At 31.0% G+C, this 20,663-nt stretch overlaps 2 protein-coding genes across 4 annotated transcripts in view; both read left to right on the forward strand.

The window, feature by feature from the left end:
* Window positions 1-17,591, forward strand: part of LOC119686167 (cGMP-gated cation channel alpha-1) — a gene marked incomplete at its 5' end in the record, with an annotated part of 172,249 nt that extends 154,658 nt beyond the window's left edge. Inside the window, 5 exon segments of the mRNA XM_038100669.1 lie at window positions 14,095-14,262; window positions 14,435-14,678; window positions 14,820-14,986; window positions 16,761-17,111; window positions 17,535-17,591. Coding sequence (XP_037956597.1) covers window positions 14,095-14,262; window positions 14,435-14,678; window positions 14,820-14,986; window positions 16,761-17,080 — 899 coding nt within the window. The 3' untranslated portion in view covers window positions 17,081-17,111; window positions 17,535-17,591.
* LOC119686161 (filamin-C) overlaps window positions 1-20,663 on the forward strand; it is a 585,474-nt gene that overhangs the window by 253,654 nt on the left and 311,157 nt on the right. The window lies entirely within an intron of this gene.

Below are 20,663 nucleotides of genomic sequence, written 5' to 3' on the forward strand. Positions count from 1 at the left end.
TATTTACATCACCATTTTTACACAAAAAAAAAAATGTGAGCTTACAACCACTCTAAATTAAATAATATTATTTTTTGTAGAATATAAAAAGTTTTATTAATTCAATAAATATTTAGTATTTATGTATTTAATTTATTGAAACTGAACTGGAAATATTTATTTCGAATAATCTAATAATTAAATTAATAATTTTTTAAGCTGTTGAAATGCACAAACGAAATATCGATTGAAAAACTGAATAAACGGAATTTAATTTTTATTTTAACTTAAAAGCAAAATACTATAAAATAATTTAAAAATTTAATTAATTTGTTGGAAAATTAATAAAGTGAATTTTATTTAATAGATTTGCATTCTACTCAATCAACTCAAAATAATTGACTTGATTTAGTGCTATTGTATAATTGCACACATAAATCAATTTTCTTTAGATCTTATGAATTATAGTACTTGTTTACTTTAATTTATTGCTTTTTTATTATATATTCGTACATTTATTTATTACATTGAATTAGTGCATAATTAATGCATATTTATTTCAATTAAATTTTAATTAGTAAAAATCAAGGCAGCATTTAACAGAAACATATTTAAACGATTATTCCGGAACCTATATCACTGCTTCATATTTGCTTTACATCAAGTCATTTTCAAGAAGAAACTGTTATTAAATGATTATTTTGGCATATATCGAGAATTCACATCACTGCTTTATAATTGCTTTACACCCGGTTAATGTCAAGAAGAAACAATTTCAATTTTAAGGGCAACCAGTCCTTGAAAGCAACCAGGAAGTCACTCAAGCTGCAGGCAATTTTATTTGTAAACCAATTGTTCATCAATCTATTGTTATGATAGTACATGAGCATTTCTTTGGTAGAATATGATGGATAAGGAATAAATGTTCAGCGGTAGTGTAATATATTCGACAAGTATTGAAAAAGGTGCGACAATGGACTTAATATAGCAATTAATATGAAGATCTTGGAAAAAACCGTGATCATATTGCTATATATTTCTTTAATCTCTATTGTAATAAAGTAACGATCAGGATAGACCAAAGTGTTAATACTTAAGTTATCAGTTATCAGTTTTAATCAATATTAGCTGTTAACTCTGATATTTAACTTTCCACCTTATTTTATGGGGACGAAATTAAGGATACTTCCCTATTGATTAATTCCGTCCCACTTGTCCAATGTTTTTTCTCTTGTAGAGAACAGGGTTCAGTATACCAGCAAGTAAATTGTCTGACTCAAGGAAAATCTTTTCTCTTTTCACATTTAGAAAGCCCCTAATTATTCTTTCTCTTACCATAGACTCCTTTCAGTGTAGCTTTAACTGAAATACTTGAATTCAGAGCAACTGTTTTTTAAAATTTATAAAGAGTAGCCATTATTTTTTTTTTACAATGAATTCAGTATACCCTTTCAGTATAATCTTATTAGAAGTTTCTGGCTTGGGAGAAGCCAAGCTTTTTCTCTCTACATTTATAGAGGAAAATCACTGTTAAATTCCAGGAAATAATATTCCAAAGAAATATCAGCAATTCCTCATAATATTCTTTAGGAACATGACTTACATATTTGGCTGCAGCGAAACTCGAAGTCGTTTTGCTGTTCTTGAAGAATTCATATTGTACACCTTCTGCAAATTTCCGTACTTTTGCTGAAAATGAAAATCATTGGTGCATTAATTCACAATATACTGCGAAAATTCTTATTGTTAGATTTTATTCAGAGTCTACGAACTTTGGATACGTGTAGGCCACGTATAAGATCGAATATAGTACTTACTTTTGTGGTCTATCATCCGGCATTCTCATGACGTGTGCGATCCATCTCATCGCTGCGACCTTGCAAACTTTGCAGCATCTTTACCATTACAAAGTTGTAGTAGCTCTGTGTTCATGGGGCGACAAACTTCTTCGTAGTTCAGTCGGATGGGACCATAAATCTTTCTCAACATCTTTCTTTCGAAAGCTCTGATTTAGTTTTCATCTGCTGCCGTTAAAGTCCAAAATTGTTAATTAAATAAGACTTTACCTAGTATATCAAAGGTTAGGCCATAGTTTTTAAAATGACTCCATCTCGCTTTCAAAATATTGAGGGTTTGATGCATGGCTGTATCCAATAGAACTTTGGATAATATTAACAAAGATGAGTTTTTATTTTATTTTGAGCTAAGCAAGTTGAATTTATAATATTATGAAAGGAACTATCTATACATTGTATTTGAAGACATTATTTAATCAACTATTATTTTTAATGGAATCATATTATGTTAGTATTAGGATTAATGGTGTAAAATGGCATGATGTTTGATCATGGCACATTTCAAATTATTGATGTATTTGTTTTTAACATATTTATAGCTCTCGATATGTAATATATTGTAGTTATTATAGTAACATAACTCTAAACATTTTTAAAAGTGCCACTGCATATTTAAAATCCTTTTATTTACTGCTGACAGAATCCTACTTATCATAATTGAATATCCTTCATTTGAAATGAAAATAATTTCCATTTGTTGAACTAATTTGATTGGGGCATTCACACAAAATATCTTCCAAAATGTTCACATGCAAATTAAATTTAATCTTTCAATTTAATAATAATTAATAAATAATTCAGTTTACAAGTCTTTCACCGAACTAGTTTGTATAGTTTGTAGCAATTATTTTTATGTCAATTTAACAGAATCTATGTATTATCCTTTTATTTTAACAATAATGCAGTTATATGAAACGCCGTATTGTTGAAATTGTTATTCAATCAATTGAACTTATGTGAATCCCACGGCATTCCCCCGGCATTCCACGAACAGCGAAGAGATTTCAGATCAGCACATTATGATGTGAAAACTGGGCTCCATTAATCGGAAAATATAAAATAGGAAAAATTTATGCAAATTGCAATGAACCAGCAATTGAGCTCAGTTAACTCGTAATTGTTGTTCTGCATTGACATGTAAATTGTTTATAATGGCGCACTCAGACTCGCACAGATACGTGAAACAATCTCACTGCGAGTAATCCGCAATTGATATTAATGATTAAAAATCGAATAAAATTTCATTACTGCATCAATTCGGTTATTTATGCATTAAGCAAATGCCTCTACAATCCAATTTGTATTTTCGGAGTGGAAATTATAGCAACGAACTCATTACCGCCCATTTCATACATCCTCACATCTCTCACATCTGAAGTACTCGGAATATGAAACTGAAATTACGCGCATATGAAAAGGATTGGGTGGGAAAACATGTTGGAGCCATTAAAATTAAATAAATATTTTATAAATGTTGATACGATGTGTATCTTTCCGCCATTATGTGTGTTTGTTTTTGATTTTTATTATATTTATCGTAATCCTTTTTGTATTGAAACAACCGAACTACAGTTAAAGCGCAGGTATATTTGATTGTTGACATGAAACTAGTACTAAACTTCCGCCTTCAATAATATCTTCTTTTATAAATTATTAAAAATTATTGAAAAAAAGTGACAACAATAATAAAATACAAAAGATCTGATTAATTTAAAACTAATGGCTTATCTTAAATTGAATTAATAAGTTATAACGATTGCATGACTTAAGAAATACCGTGCTTTTTAAGCCGCATGAGAACTATCGATATCGATAACTATGGTTTGATAGCTGAGAATGTCAAACAGTGTGATAATATCTATTCAGTAAGGTTTGGTAATTCTTCACGAATCGTGTAACGCTAGAACAGCGCTTCCAAATAGTAGAAACTTACTTTAAAAAATTTGTTCGCGAAGTTCATAAAGCACTTCATCCATTTTCCGGTCAACATAGTTCGTTCAGGGAGCGAGCAATTCGAGCAATTATTGATCGTTTTCGCACTAATTTTACTCTTGTCGATTCAAAATCAAAGAAATGTACGTATCGAAGATAATCTTCCTACTGTAGCACAAAGTGTTAAAGAAGACGCCGAAATGTCGATTCGTCGCCATTCTTAAGTTGTTGGCCTTTGTCCTTTGACGATGTACAAAATTTTACATAGGGATCTTGGCTCTTTGAAGAAAATACCATCATTTGAAACCAGCCAAATATTAGTATTTTTATCAAAGAATTGTATTCAGTGACAAAGCTCATTTCTGGTTAAATGAGCTTCGACGATTTCTGGCTATATCAAGAAAAATTAACATATATGGAGCAAAGATAGTCCTCAAACCGTTAACGTATTATCATTACATCCATTAAAATTGGTGCGGTTTATATGCTGGCAACATCATCGATCCTTATTTCTTTCGAATTAAGGAAAAAGCTGCCGTTACGGTGAATGGCGAGCGCTATCAAGCCATGCTAACTAAATTTTTGTCAGCAATTTTGTCAATATCGACGATGTTAAGTGCTGCCATACAGCACACTTAACAACTTTATTTCCAGAAATGGTTCTCTTGACTGGCTTGTTAACCCTCGTTCGTGCCATTTAAAACCTCTCGATTATTTTTTATAGGGCTATGTTAAGTCATTGGTATATGCCGACAAACAAGCAACTCTTAAAGCATTAGAAGCCAATGTTTATGCCAGTATTGACGCCATAAAGCCATATTTATTGCAAAAAGTAGTCAAAACTTGGACTGATCGAATCCATTACGTAACTCGTAGCCGTGGCGAATATATGCCGGAAATTATATTCAAAGAATAAATGATATAAAATCATCTATAAAATTATAATAAAAAAAATACAAAACTTATTCCAACAATATTTCAGTCATGTATTATCATTTTGAGTTCTCATGCAGTTAAAAAAATTACGTCTTCCAACTTATATCTTGAACATCTAGTATTTTCTTTAACACTCCGTGACATAGTGCAGTAATCCAGCACAACTATACATTATATATATATAAAATCACTTTTAACCACAAAGCACAACTATTACAAAACCATTAATAAAGATTTTAATAAAATTGTGATATTTTCCGGTCCATAGAAAGTCAAATCGATATTCATTAGTTATTTTTCTCCTTTAAAAACTTTTGTTAAGGTTTAACAATTAAAAATTTGCATTCGTGTTTATGGAACTTTGCGAACATTGGACTCAATGGAAGTTATATCAATTTTAATCATTTATCATGTAGTGGTGACGTGAAGTGTTATATAGTAAACTAACCATAATGCAGAATGAAAACTAGTATTAAAAAAAACAGAAGTGTTAGATAATAGCATTAGTAAGGTATGGAACAGCACTAAAAACGAACGAATGTGGAAAGTAACACGCCAAATCAACATTAAAAAATGTCTAATAATGTTATACCATTAAATTTATGAAGAAAACCTCTTCATTGGCATTTTGGATCTTATAAACTTTACAGGAAGTAAATCAAAGTGCAAGGTATTAGCACTAGAAACGAGGAAAAAGCTTCCATTATGATCAAAAAGTCCAAAAATACTCTATTGAAATATATGTCATGAATCACACGAAGTATCTTAAATTTCGAATTGGTTTTGCGGCGATACTTATGAAAGGTAATGTTCGTTACATTGTAGTACTAATATTACAATAATTGTATTAAAGTATTACCTGGTTGATACGATATATAACAAGTTTCAAGTTTAAAGTTTTATATTCCTGAAATGTTGTTGTTTTAAACGGAGTGATTTGGTTTTTATTTTAACCCAATTGGGGTGATGAACTCACTTTTTGTCAAAATTTATAATCAGTTGTAAAAAATGACCCATTTTTAGTACATCTAAAAGAACAACACAGTTACGTGGGGTTTTAATCCCAATGCAATCTAGTTTAAAAAATGCCTTTAAAAATAGTTCAAACACATTTGGTGACTCAGTCTCCAAAATTAATTTACAGAAAGAGATTTAGGTAATGTTGACGAATCAACAAAAAATTAAGAACTAGGTCATGAGTTAATCGCTCACACCTGTTGCTTAATTTCTTGGTTGACGAATCAACAAAAAGTAAAAATTAGGTCATAAGTAAAGCATTCGCAACTATTGCTTATTAAGCAATTTGTGCGAATTAAGCAATAAGTTATTTTATTTATTGTATGTTTTGCAATTACGGTTGCATTTTATTTTGTATAAAAGAACAAATCAATTTAAATAAAATCAGTTGTTGAAAGTAAATCAACGTCTCACCAATCATTTATTGTTTCCCCCCACCAGTGGTAAGGGACATAAAGATTGTTAATGAACATTCTTGTTCAGGTAAAACAGATACAAAGATTTAAGCTGAATAGAGCTTTCAGTTCCACCACGAGCTTGAATATTTAAAAATGACTATTACACAATTTGTATGAAGTTTGAACTTTATCTGACATCGCCTGGGATTAACAGGGTTTACAGCCAGCGATATATCTCTTACCAAAGTACATTCTTATTTAATACATAGAACATGTATTCTCAATTATAGTTCTTGTTGTCAAAAAATTCGATTTCTTTTCAGTTCATATTTGATATACACAACAATATTAACACAAAAACACTTTAATTCAAAATTTATAGCTATTAAGTAATCTGAATATTGGTTGTTGGATGCTAATTCTAAATTTGTACTCTGCAATGCACATATTCTCAGAAAGATGTTCTGCAATAAGACATTGAAAGATTCTTTTCTCCTTTATTTATCAATTCGGAATTACTTCGCAACAACGTCTCTCATTGCACCCGAAACATGCTCTTATCCTTATTCTGTGAAGTACCAGAATAACTACCTGTGAAGTAGTATATACTGTGAAGTGGTATATACTGATATACTGATAAGGTACTGACGTATGGGAAAGACTTCTTGACATACTTAATCAATTTAGACTACAAGGATATTTACGATTGATCTCGTTACCCAAAATAAATTAATTTAAACAAAACATTGTAAATTCATTTCATAAGTCCAAAATATAATAAATAATTATTAGTCAAAAAGATGAATTATAAATGTAAATTAAATAAACTGATGCTTCCTTTTTCCACATATATCGCACATGACGTAAAAAATAAAGAACTTTTTCTCAAATACTATAATTAAACGAATATATTAATGCACCTTCAAATTTATAATCAGAAATAATTCTCTAAGTAAACTAAGGGAATAATAAAATTATAGAATATGTCCACATTTGATATTATTTAATAAGAATAGGGCAACAGATTCACTGAAGCCTCTTTCAATACGGAGATATGCAAAATCAATGGATTTACTTGATATAACAGGGTATTGTATTAATCTTTAGCAGGTTTCAACGTGACTATTACAATGACTATTACCGACAACGACTATTAACGAAGCTGTGGCGATCAGGAGGTCTCTTTCTAGGGAGATATCCCTGTCTTACACATTAAGAAGAGACAATGATATTGTTAGGTTATTTTTTTCGTTCGAGTCATCAATTGTGCTCAAGTGAACCTAGGTATACAAAGTTGCCACTCCCATCTAAATTATAATTAGCTGTAAAATATCCTATATACTATATTATAGACATTTCTGTACCAAGGCTATTACTTGTAATATTAGCAAAATGTGACAAAGAGAGATATTTCTATTGAGTTCTACTGATATCATCTGGTATCACTAGGAGCTAATTTGATGTAAGTGCGTCAACTTTTAATGAAGAAAGTCTAGAATAACGCGTTTTCAACTGTTTCAACTTTTTAAAATTTAATTAAATTTAATTAAAACAAAAATATTATTTTTAATATGGAGTTCAAGTAACTTTTATACTCATACTTCATTTTTTATAAAAATATTTTAAAATTATTCATAATAAACCAAAGGCAAATTTGCTTTTAATATAAAATATGCAAATTACTCGTTACGGTTTTTAATTATCTTGCACGGTGACACGACCATAGCTAGAAATTTATTTTAGGGAGACTTTAGATAATATATATATTATTAAAATAAAAAACGTTCATCTCATTAAACAGTCATGATGCATTAGAAATCTATATATATATAGTATATATATAAATATAATCCTCCGATTCATTTCGAAGGGATTTCGGTCATTGAAGGCTCCTGTGGCTACGCATCTCCCCGAAGGATATTCAGGGGACCTTTAACATAAATTAAGTTATTTAAAAAAAAATTTCATCTCATTAAACAGTTATGATACATTATACGTAAACATATGCTTGTATAAATATAGTCTTCCGATTCATTTCGAAGGGGTTTCGAAGCCATTCAACGTCCTGTGGCTACGTACCTACTATACCTACACTTGGACGAAGGATATTGTAATCCGTTTGTGCATATAAAATTCTCGAGACGAAAAATAATTATAATTAAACCCGTGCGAGTGATCCTTTCGTCTGGGCTTTCAATTATTTTAGTCCAGCTACGCATTTTAATTGACTGATTTTTTCAATGTGAGACATGGCAACTATTTTGACAAAGGACAAAGGCAGACAGAAAATGGAAAAATGTTGCCAATAATTTGCTGTCAATGAGTAATCGATGCAAATGAGGCATTTTTAATGGCACTAATGATGATGGGCATGTGTTTTTCCTCTCGTCCAAAGCTGTGTGTATGCACACGTATGGTATCATGTAAATCACCGCACGGATGAGTTGTAGCGCCATACACTGCTTACACTGCTTATGTGCATAATTGACGTGCATATGTACGAGTATTTTGTTTCACACAATTTGCCACAAATATTAATTAACAATTAATTAATAAAATTATGCTTGTTATAAAGTATTATGCATTTTTTAAATACTTTATTAATTTTGCCATATAATATTTTCAAAGCTAATTAACAGGAAAGCCGCAACGAGTTGATTGCAGGCGCTCCTTTCGTCCTTTTCGGCACTTCCGTTGCACATTTTAAGGGGCAGAGGCAGGCACAGTTTAAAGCAATTAAAAAAATACTTTTATGAAAATAATCCTTTAATGTCAGTGCATATGAAAAAAAATTAATAAAAAAATTTGAGTTCCATATTCGCCGGACACAAGTGCACCAGGCACATTACTAATTATACTCAAGTTGCCAATTTATTAACAAATTTTCGCCTTAATTGACCAAATGTGCAAATTACTGTGCACGCGTTGTGAGTTAACTTCTAATTAAATACTTTCATTGTGGGTCGCTCTCAGCCATAATGAGACATGGAAATCGATACGTGCTTGAAAATTATTCTCTGGTTCAAAGATACCAGCAAATTTACTGCCAAAACATAACGTAAAGGCTGAGTTGGATGGCATTAATTAGGTCAGCGATTAATTAATTTTTCGCATTTGCTTCAAAACAAGACATAAACGAAATTTAGACCTGGAATAATTTTTATTTGGTGAAGAATTTTCATATTGAGTTAAAATCTTGAAGACCTCAACATCGAAAAAATGTTTTCATATAAACTCTGTGTTCAGAGTAGTCAAAATTCTTGCAAATACTTGAGAATATTGAAGTGGATTGATAAGTGGCAACGCCGGAACAAAAGCAATCATATGTTTCATATCTGGAAAGTTTTAAAGGACAGCTTTTAGTTTCGACTTTATCAGATGCTATTATGTTTTATTAGCTTTTTGCAAATAATTAAAATAATGCACCTTGGTGATTTTTTATAAAATGGAAAACATTGAATATTGTTTTTTATTATAAAATTCCTACATTCGAAAGGAATATACAATGATATATTCAAATGGGAAATGGATTCTGTGTACGGCAACCTTGCACTATCACCCTTTATGAAGAAGAAGCTATGTTGAAGTTGAATACTATGCATCAGGGCTCACTTGTGCATAGTCAATGGCTTATTATGATAATAAGTAAAACTGTACCCACTCCAGGGTTGAGGGATCGTCTAAAAGTAAGAAATCCGAAGATTCTAGCGCACGAATAGCGTCTCTTTAAAAAGATGCAAGTTCTTAATTCAAGTAAAAGACAACCAACCTGATAAGTTCATAAACTTGGCTTGAACTCCACCTATATAAAAGCACAGTTTTGACATGTCAGTGAAAAGGGAACCTTAAACAAGGGAATCTTTGGTTTGGAATATACTCCAAACCAAAGATAACCACTCACACATAAGGTGATATAGGTACAGTTTGCTTTGCATCACAGAGCTATAGCACCAATAAGAGAGTGTTAAGAGAGTAAATCATAATAACATTTATTGAAAATATAACCATAGACTCTATGGGAACGATGTTATCCCCATTCCAAAAAAGTTTGTCGCAGTCAATAATGAAATCTGCGAACAAAAAATTAATCTTACATCGGTTTAAATGAAATTCACACATATATAAAATGAATATGATGTATGTAAGTTACAGTTGTTTTCAAAAATTGCTTGTATGAATGAATACCCAATCATTTAGTTTATAAAATAGCTACTAAGCATTCGGAAAGACCCATTCCTAAATAGTTTAAAAGGTTATTACTATTATTACTCTTGAGAAGTTTCGTACTACAATGTTAAGCTCTATTGAGCCGTATTTATGAACCGTTTAGCCCTATTTCCTTGTTATATTGCAGTATTTGACCCAGATTTCAAAAATATTTAAGCAAACAGGATATGTCATACATAATAATACATTATAAATTATATACAATACACTATCAATCTTCCTTAACGCTTCTAATGACTAAGATTTACTGCAAGTTTTTCCGCTTTATTGTTACCATCAGTCATAGCATGTCCCGGGATCCATAGAATCCAAACTACATTATTTTCTCCAAGTATTTTTAGCTTTTTAAATAACTTTAATCATAGCATGTCCCAAGTGCCTGAAACTTATACTTCACTACATTAGCCAAGTAGGTTTAGCCTTTTAAATATTGCATGACCATTTTCGATGTCAGTATCAGAATTGCAGTACTTTAATTGCTACTTAGCTCTTCAGAATATATATCTTTATTCTTTTGTTTTGGTAGTTATTTTTAAGAATGATAACATATTTTGAAAAAAATCATTAGTTCTCTGACCCAAGTCTCTTCAATAGTGAACAAATCATACACATATATATCTCGTGTTTATAAGTTGTTTGAATTGTTGGTTTCGGATATAAATTTCTACACATTAATCCGCACGTTGATGTTTTATTTAGCTTTGCTAGGGACTAATAAATGCGCAAACATAGTTATATCAGCAATCCAATGGGATCCCCTTAGGTCTATTGGCCCATTGTGTTGCCGTATTGAGGAAACCTCAAGGGCTTATAAGCCATCTTGAACCGCTGACAAAACTTAAAATGCTATTTAATGTTAAGTTTTTAAGTTGACCAAGATCTTTAAAAAAAAGGCCCCTTTTATAATGTATGTAAGATTTATAGGGTTTTCATCGCTTTTTAACGAACTTCTTGATTGGTTCAATACAGTCTTAATTCGAAATTCATAGCAGTTGTGACGTATAAGTAAAATTAATTATGTTCATATTATACACTCGTACTGCACATAAATATACTTTTTTTACACACCTACATTTTATTTGTATATGTCAATTGGAGAGTCTGAACCTCAAATAAGATTAAAGTAATTGATTATGTTGAAAAAGTTCTAAAAAACCAGCCAGAAGACCATAGTGCACAACGCAAGTAAGCCCGCAGTGCACCTCCATGAATTAAGACCTCACTCAAAATGATGTCACCACTAATTAACTACATTTTGATGCAGCTGCGCTCCTGTTGCGGACCAAAGAACTGGACTGCGTGCGAAAGCATCGCCTGCAGTACATGAACAAAGCACACAAATGTAGCCAGCAAGTTGAGAATAAAATTGCTCATTGTACAACGTTAATCCATTTGGAGGTGGACTACATCGACTACATCGACTACATCGACTACATGAAGTGCATGGAGTGCATGGAGTGCAACTGTGTATTTTGTAAAATACTGCAGCTAATTAATAATGCAGCTGTTGATGCACCAACATAGGAGCAACTCAAATACGCAAAAGTTGCCGCAATGCCTTGTACGAGTATTTGAATAATGCGTGTAGGTCGCATAATGTAACGCTCATAAACGAAATCCAACTCATCAATATGGCTTTAGAATAATATTATTTCTACTCCAATTTAGCTGAAAGCCTGCGTCCCTTAATGCTTTGCATGATTTTATATATGTACTTTGGCATGTTTGTGTTCACCTTGCACATCACAAAACCTCATTTATCATTAAAATCATTTTCAAACAATCAACAAATATTTATTTTATATATTTTATTTATTATCTTTTAATTTAACCACAAAACAAAATGATAAAATTGCAATTTAACCCCAAACCATATTAATAAATACAAATAATATATCTTCTAGTGACCTGATCCGTTGTATTGCTTTGCCTGGCAGTGACAAAACTGTTTAATTTATAATTTGGAAAGTTTTAATATTTATTTATTTATTCAACTTGTATGTAAGTGTGAACCTTTTAACAATATTGTATTTTATTTGCTATTCAATAACTCGATGTGCAATAATTTTAATTTATTTCCCCACAACAATAACCACACATAAATTAACAAAAAACAAATATTTTGAACCTTAAGTTAACAAAACACTTTTAATTACACAAAAATGTCGCATGAAAGTTAAAATCGCATGAGATAAATGATATGCACAACCAAGGAGTGAATAAAGTAGCATTTCTAGGATTTATAATTTTAGAAAATAGTTTTAAGCACTAAAACAAAAATTATATAATATTTATAAATAAAAATCATTTATATATAAATCTATATATATATATATAAATATACATATATAAAAGAAAAAAATTAGTTTTCGCAAAAAATTCAAATTTATATACATGAATAAATTTTGATATTCATTTAAACAATTCTCGAATATTGTCGAATTCTGTTGAAGTATTTATATAATTCTATGAAGAACTTTACTTACATCCTAGTAAAGTAAGCGTAAGGTGACATATTATACAGCATAATATTGCAATACATAAATAATACCTAGAAGAGTTAATACCAAGAAAAGTTGCTTGATTGGTTGTACGGACTGATACTCTTCTGCTTTCCCAATTCAATCATGAATCTCTAAGTAAAACTACATCCACCCAATTAGGTTTATGTGACTTAACAGCTCATTTACATCTATCTTTAAGCAGTTCAAGAAGGGAGTAACCATTTCATAATCCAGAGATATCGTGAAAGCTACTACCCAATTTCAGGTTATATTCTATTAAGTATTTAAGTAAGAACAGTTATTCTATATTTTACTGCTTACTATATAAACGTTAAAGCAGTTTAAAATATATTATATTTAGTAGAGAAAGTTCATAAGAAATCAAATACAGGGGTGTTATTTGTACTCTAAATAACCAGGAAGTTATCGTTATTAAAGCTTCATAAAGCGACTCATAATAAAATTATTTGTAAATATAGTGTTAAATTCACTATAACATCAAATAACTTATAATAGAACGATTCCGATTTCACGAGAATACCTATTTGACAATGAATTATAGTAGAGTTGGCTAATATGATCAATTACTTCCGCTTCACTTCAGATGGCGTATCTACTTTTTGGTGGTTTTTATGTAATTTCCAACTTCAAGGTCCGATATTTGAAAATAACACTGCACTGGCAGATAATGTATTGGAAAAAATTGCTCAAAGTTGCTATTTTTATTGAAATATGCTGTCAAAGGGCGTAACCGGGAAATCATAACTATGTCTACATAATTAATAATAAATAGTTATTTTTTTTATTATATACCTAAAACTATATGTATAGTTAGGAGGTACTAAAACTTATAGTTTTTTTTATCCAATATGCTTGCTTTTAACTCTCGATGGATTGAAATAGCACTAGTTAAGCATTTTGTGCTCTAAACGTAAAATTATATAAAATATATATTTAACATTTTTAAAGTGCGATTTTAATTTTCTATTTTATAGAGTAAATTAAAAAAAAAATATTTAATTCTTTTTAAAGTAAAATTTTATGTGTCTCTCTCCCATAATTGTGATTGTGTGCATTTTGCTGTGAAATAAATTAAAATTGCATGTGACTAAAGTCTATAAAGGATTTACAAAATAAATGTTCCTTTTTTATAATTTAAACAAAATATTCAAAACGACACGACACAGCATGTGTTCAAATCTCTAAAGCAGGAATTTAAATAATAAATATTATTTTTACATTAAGGTAATCGGCGCACAGCTTCCGTGCGTTCGGTCGGCTACAGTGACTTGTTCGTGCTCAGCAAAAAGGATATGTGGGATGTCCTTAAGGAGTATCCAGCTGCGCGCGTACGCCTAGAATCGATAGCAGTCAAACGTCTGGAAAAGTATAAGAAAGCTCCACTCGAAAAAGGTAACTGTCGTCACACACTTACCATACATTTCGCACAATAACAAGTACTTGAAGGTACAATAAAGTGCAAAGCAGTAGAAATTAATTAAAAGTCTTAACTACAATAACAACAATGACCACACAAAAACTCATTTTATTTGTTAAATTAATTTTATTCTTATTTAAAATACAGTAAAATACTTTAATACAGTTGCCATGGGACGCTGTCAATCAACACCTGGCTTAGTAGAGAGTTGCGGACGTACGACACTTGAGGACATGTGGCTACCAGGTGGTGCACCACCAATGCAATATCATCAGCAACAGTACCAGCAGCAACAGCTGCAACAACAACAGCAGCAACAACTTTTATTGTCACAGCAGCAGCAACAACAGCAATTGATACAGCAACAGCCGCATCAAATATTGCCCTACAGGTAATGTGACAATAAAGAATATACATTCATATATTTCATAAAGTATTTGATGTTTAATTTATAATTATTAATAATTATTAAAGTTTCTAAAATAAAAATATCAAAAATCTATTTGATTATTATTTTCTTATATTTATACAGTCGTGCTCAAAGCCCGCGCTCAACGCTTACATTCACGGAACGCACAACGCGCGTTACCGACTCACCGGGTTCCTTAAGTCCCAGTGTGCATAGTTCAGATGATAGACCTCGCAGCCGCGCAGCCTCGCATCATTCTACACGCCCACAGTCACAGCCAAGTCGATCAGGTAAAAACTGTTTTTATTTTTTATGTAAATTTGGTAATTATTACATCCATATATCACTGAATGAGTCGTTAAGGTCTTATGGCATTCTGGGAAATAGTTGTGTATATAGACTAAGATACAACATCACTATTTTTTTTACTCGATAACCTTTATTATTGATAACATAATATGTTGAATACAACGCACTGGATTTTAGATGGTCTATTGTGCTAATTCCATTTATGTCAGCTGATCCTCAACCTTTGAATGAACGTGAGTTTTGTTTTATTCCATATGTTAAAGGAAGCAATAAGTGTGACTTGAAGATGAATAAATCAGCTGCTGCTCAGTTTTGGGTAATCGCTAAGAATGTGTTTGAAGATTTCCACATCATTAAAGTGGCAGATATTGGATTCAAAGAAGAAAATTTTTTGAGAAAACACCACAGCATGCAGTGTTCCATCAAAATTTGTGTGAGAATTTTAATATACACTCTGTATTTGCGACTGTTTCAAATAAGCTTATGGTTGGATGGAATATGTCTACTCTTGACTTCTACAGTTCATCCCACGGATTTTAAATCGGAATACCTCCCAGAAAGTAAAATTTTAACATTGTTCCGTCTCGTATGATTACAGAATGGATCTACTCGTGTCTTTTCGTGTCACAGCCTGTAGTGTTCCATCAAAATTTATGTGAGAATTTTAATATGCTCTCTGTTAAGTGCAAGAAGTGTATTTGCGACTGTTTCAAATATGCTTATGGTTGGATGGAATATGTCTACTCTTGACTTCTACAGTTCATCCCACGGATTTTAAATCGGAATACCTCCCAGAAAGTAAAATTTTCACAATATTTCCTCTCGTAAGATTACAGAATGGATCTACTCGTGTCTTTTCGTGTCACAGTCTGTAGTGTTCCATCAAAATTTATGTGAGAATTTTAATATGCTCTCTGTTAAGTGCAAGAAGTGTATTTGCGACTGTTTCAAATATGCTTATGGTTGGATGGAATATGTCTACTCTTGACTTCTACAGTTCATCCCACGGATTTTAAATCGGAATACCTCCCAGAAAGTAAAATTTTCACAATATTTCCTCTCGTAAGATTACAGAATGGATCTACTCGTGTCTTTTCGTGTCACAGCCTGTAGTGTTCCATCAAAATTTATGTGAGAATTTTAATATGCTCTCTGTTAAGTGCAAGAAGTGTATTTGCGACTGTTTCTAATAAGCTTATGGTTGGATGGAATATGTCTACTCTTGACTTCTACAGTTCATCCCACGGATTTTAAATCGGAATACCTCCCAGAAAGTAAAATTTTCACATTGTTCCCTCTCGTAAGATTACAGAATGGATCTACTCGTGTCTTTTTTGTTCTGACAAGACAGTTGACCATGTTTTTACCTTTGATTTCGTCCGAATAGTTGATTTTTAAGGCTTTTTGCTATTCCTTATAGCAAACATCTGCTTTTGATTGGAACTTTGAATATTCTTTAAGATCGTCTATAATCTCTACAATTACATAAAGTTGGTCGTACTAACTAAAGCTCTGCAGTATTCGTCGTAGAAAGATTATCAACTTTTCATGTTGAGCGAATATATCATTTTCATAAATATGTTAAGTGAATTGAATATTTCCACAAAAAGATCTTCATATTATTAGATTTTTTTAAAAACTTATATATTATAGGGCGTTATGCATATGTATTTTGTCTCTATATATTGTATTTATATTTTCCCATATATATTTTCTTCTCTCACAAACTAATTCAAGACCATATTATATTTGCAGGTCATATTTGTGATTCGAGTACACGACTTGAATTTTATGGAGGGGAATTGTCAGTGGCCGCTGTAACGGGAAGTGGTACAACGCCATTACTTGGTTCACATGAAGCTCTTGAGGATGAAATAAAACGACTACGTGAACGTTTACATACCGTAGAATCAGAGAATCAAGCACTCAATACCAAACTCTCGCAACAGCAATGGGACTTGGAGAATCGCTTGGCTGAGATTGAAATGCAAATATGTGGCGTCTCGTCAACTTCCAGCCTGGATCCGGATAACGAAACTGACGAAATGGAGCGCAATCGCGAAAGTATCATATAACACGGGAGCGAGCTGCCCCATCAACCGATCGGTATGATGTACATATCATGTTTCTCATGACACATGTTCAAAAGCACAAACACGCGAAAATTTGTGATAATTGCAATTTTTTGAATTGTTTGTTCGTCATCATCGTCATTATTGTGTTATTTTGTGTTAAAATCATAAAAAATGATATATAATTCAATATGTATTTATCTTATGTATGTGTGTACGTTTTTTCTGTACTATTCATGCATCCAACTCTTTTTCTTAAAATACTAAACAAAAACAAGAAAGCAAGCAAAAACGATACGATTTCAACTCTCAGTCATCTCCACAACTTTACTCTAAACATTTTCTCAGTGTACATTCTCAGTGTTTTACGTAAATTATATTACGTCATAAATTTTATCATAAAATTATAAAATAATTGCTCGACATAAGCAAGACTTAATATTACTTAAAACGATAGGAGCAGCAACTGCAACTTTGAAAGCGGTGAAGCAAAAAAAACTTTCCGACGTATCTGATGTAACGATGGCGGCAGCTACGGCATCCACAAAGCACCACCAGAAAGACTCACCCACACCCACAACACCCGGTACAGAGTCCGTTAAATGGCTAATGCGACAATCCAACATGGCCACACAAACTCCTGTCGCTCACAAAAAGTCACGTTCCAGACACAAGACACAACTCACCTCAGACACTGCGGACGATCGTTTTGTGGAGCGGGCAGCTAAATATTCCTCGATTTAAGTGCTTCATTAGCTCTATTTCAGAAAGGTTTTTAGTAATATTTTATTTTCGTTTGCATGTCATATTTTTTTTATGAAATTTTCAACATGAAAACGAAGTAACTCAAATATTTTTTTGAATGAAAAATCAAATCTCTGAAGGGATTGCATATATACACACTTCACATCAATTGATATAAGAATAGATTATTTAATATACTTGTTAATAATTAATGAATTCTTGATTTCGCTATGTTAACTTATATACGGACTTTAAGATACTGATATAAAACTAAATACAATTTAAACTAATAGAAATAATCATGAAGGACTGTGAAGGCCATAATTGCGTTAATTTATTTTTAAAAACTCTCGGTTTTTTAAAACTTTTCAATACATGACACTACATTTGTAAATAAAGCACTTTTTCGGTCTTTGAGTGAAAAATAGTTCTGGACATACTGCCAAAAACATTGAAGAACTATTGTATTGCAGCGATAGTTATACAGACGATATGCATAGATAATTAATAATGAATTAAAAACTCAGACATAAATTCAACACAAAAATAATTCTCATTCACTATAATTTTTTTACACAAACTTCACAAAATCTTTAAGGTATACTCGATTTTTCCTCATTTTTAATGAAAAAAGATATTTCAATCTTGAGCTTACCATGCTAATAGGAGCAATACTTTTTTATAATTTATCTTAATTTTAGTATTAATTAAACAAATTGATTAGTTGACACCTTTGTGGTATAAGGTTATGATTATTGTTAAAGGATGTGGCACTGCGACTCTCGGGTCTATTGTGCTCTAAGGTTATGATAGTCTGCCTGAAAATTTTTTCTAAGTATGACTTTAAGTAAGAATAGATGATTGCGTTTATCTTCGTCAATATATATTAATTAGCTATGACTCCAAAATATAATTCTTGCTATGGGCCATATTATGCAGAGTGTCTCGGGTACGGCAAAATTGACTCTTTCGGGTTATGCCGAAAATGCATGTTATGCAGAATATCACATCAGTATTTTTACTACTTCTTGGTACTTCTTCGTTGTGTCTAAATTTAAAAGGAAATTTAGATATGCTCACTTTCAATTTGCCACCAAAAATTACAAGGTAAAATTGATTCTGTGATCTTATAATAATTGTTAACAGTAATTACGCCTTTCTTCAAAGTCGAAAAGTTTAATAATTATACTATTAGCGATTTATAAAAAAAAAGGCTGTGTTGCCTATTGCCATTTTTTCTCCATAACGTATTAAAATAGTACTAATTTGCTCCTAAAAGGCTTAAACTCTGAAATTAATTACTAAACAACACTGTTTTGCCTTAGTGCCGGGGCACAAATACGTCGGCTCTCATGCCGGACTTTGAACGGCCATATTGTTTTTTCTCTCATTCTCAAATTTAAACTTTGCATTGAAAACAACAACAATTGTACTCATGCCGTGCTCGAGACACTTTGTGTACTCTTAAATCAATTAGGTCTACTTTTTGAAAAAAAATTCAAAGTTCACAAACATAAAATTGATCATTTTCAATATATTAAATGTTTAATAGTACGAAAAATTAATAAGAAACAGATAAGGTCAAACTCCCCTTCTGTAAACATCACTGTTTCTTTTGTAATATTTTTTAAATTACATTAATTTTTCATAGATTGTGTAATATTTTAATCTCAAAAACTAGATTTTTTGTCTCTTTTAACGTATAATAATTCCCTCTCGTATGTGCCACTGATCTAAACACAGTAGATTCAATAGTCTACTCCAAATATTTCTAATATTTGGATGTAATATTTTCTAGTTCCAGAGACTTTTTACACAGAATATATACTAGCATAAGCTTAACAAATATATTTTGTTTTTCTATTTCACTTTCCCCCCACATTTATAACATTCTCCACTGATTTAAATGCAGTGAATTCAATTTCGTTTCACTAATGATTTTTATGCAATATTTTCTAATTCCGTATACTTTTTACACAGAATACACACTAATGTCAATTCATCCAATTCATTTTTTGTTTTTTTTTTCCCATTCATGTAACTACAATATATAGTCTTTGTCACATGTGTAGGAATGTTAGACCCGGTCGTCTGGTCGTCTGTATAACATCGCCTCTATTTCCGCAGTGCATAAATTGCTTTAGATAGGAGCAGAAAGGTACGCAAATTATTAAGTAATTTTTTATAAGAGCATAATTTGTAAATATTATAAATGTATATAAGAACCCAATGAGAATAGTACTACACCATGTAATATAAAGTGAATGTTTTTACCTTTTAGTAATAGAAGAATAAATTAAAATCAATAAAGAATTTGGAAAATATTTAAGAGAAAACCTAACTTAGGAGGTCGTAATTAAATTACTTGATTCAACTGAATGTGTATATTGGAACGATTTACTTTAAACTGAATATATAATAATGATTATAATTGAAGGAACTAATAAAACTTAAAACTTTACTCGTAGTTATAAATTTAATAATTTTATTATATAAACATTTGTACTCTTGAAAAAGAACTGCCAAATAAAAAACTAAAAATTAATGAAAATTATTAAGAAGAAAAAAAAAAGAAGACAATTTTTATTAAAAAAATTCAAATGAAATTATAGGAAACCGTTGAACGAACGACAGACATTATATTAATGAGAAGTGCTGAATATAATTAAATAATAATATTATATATAATAAATAATAATTAAGAATTAAAAATTAATAAAAATAAATGAATAAATTTTTAGATAAGGCAAAAATTGATTAAAGCAAAAAGATTGAGAAACCTAAGCTAAGTAGTTTAAATATTAGGAATTCAAACAAGGAAATAATTCATAGACAAAATAGC

This window comes from Teleopsis dalmanni, chromosome 2 (genome assembly GCF_002237135.1).
Source record: "Teleopsis dalmanni isolate 2A chromosome 2, ASM223713v2, whole genome shotgun sequence".
Taxonomy (NCBI): Eukaryota; Metazoa; Arthropoda; class Insecta; order Diptera; family Diopsidae; genus Teleopsis; species Teleopsis dalmanni.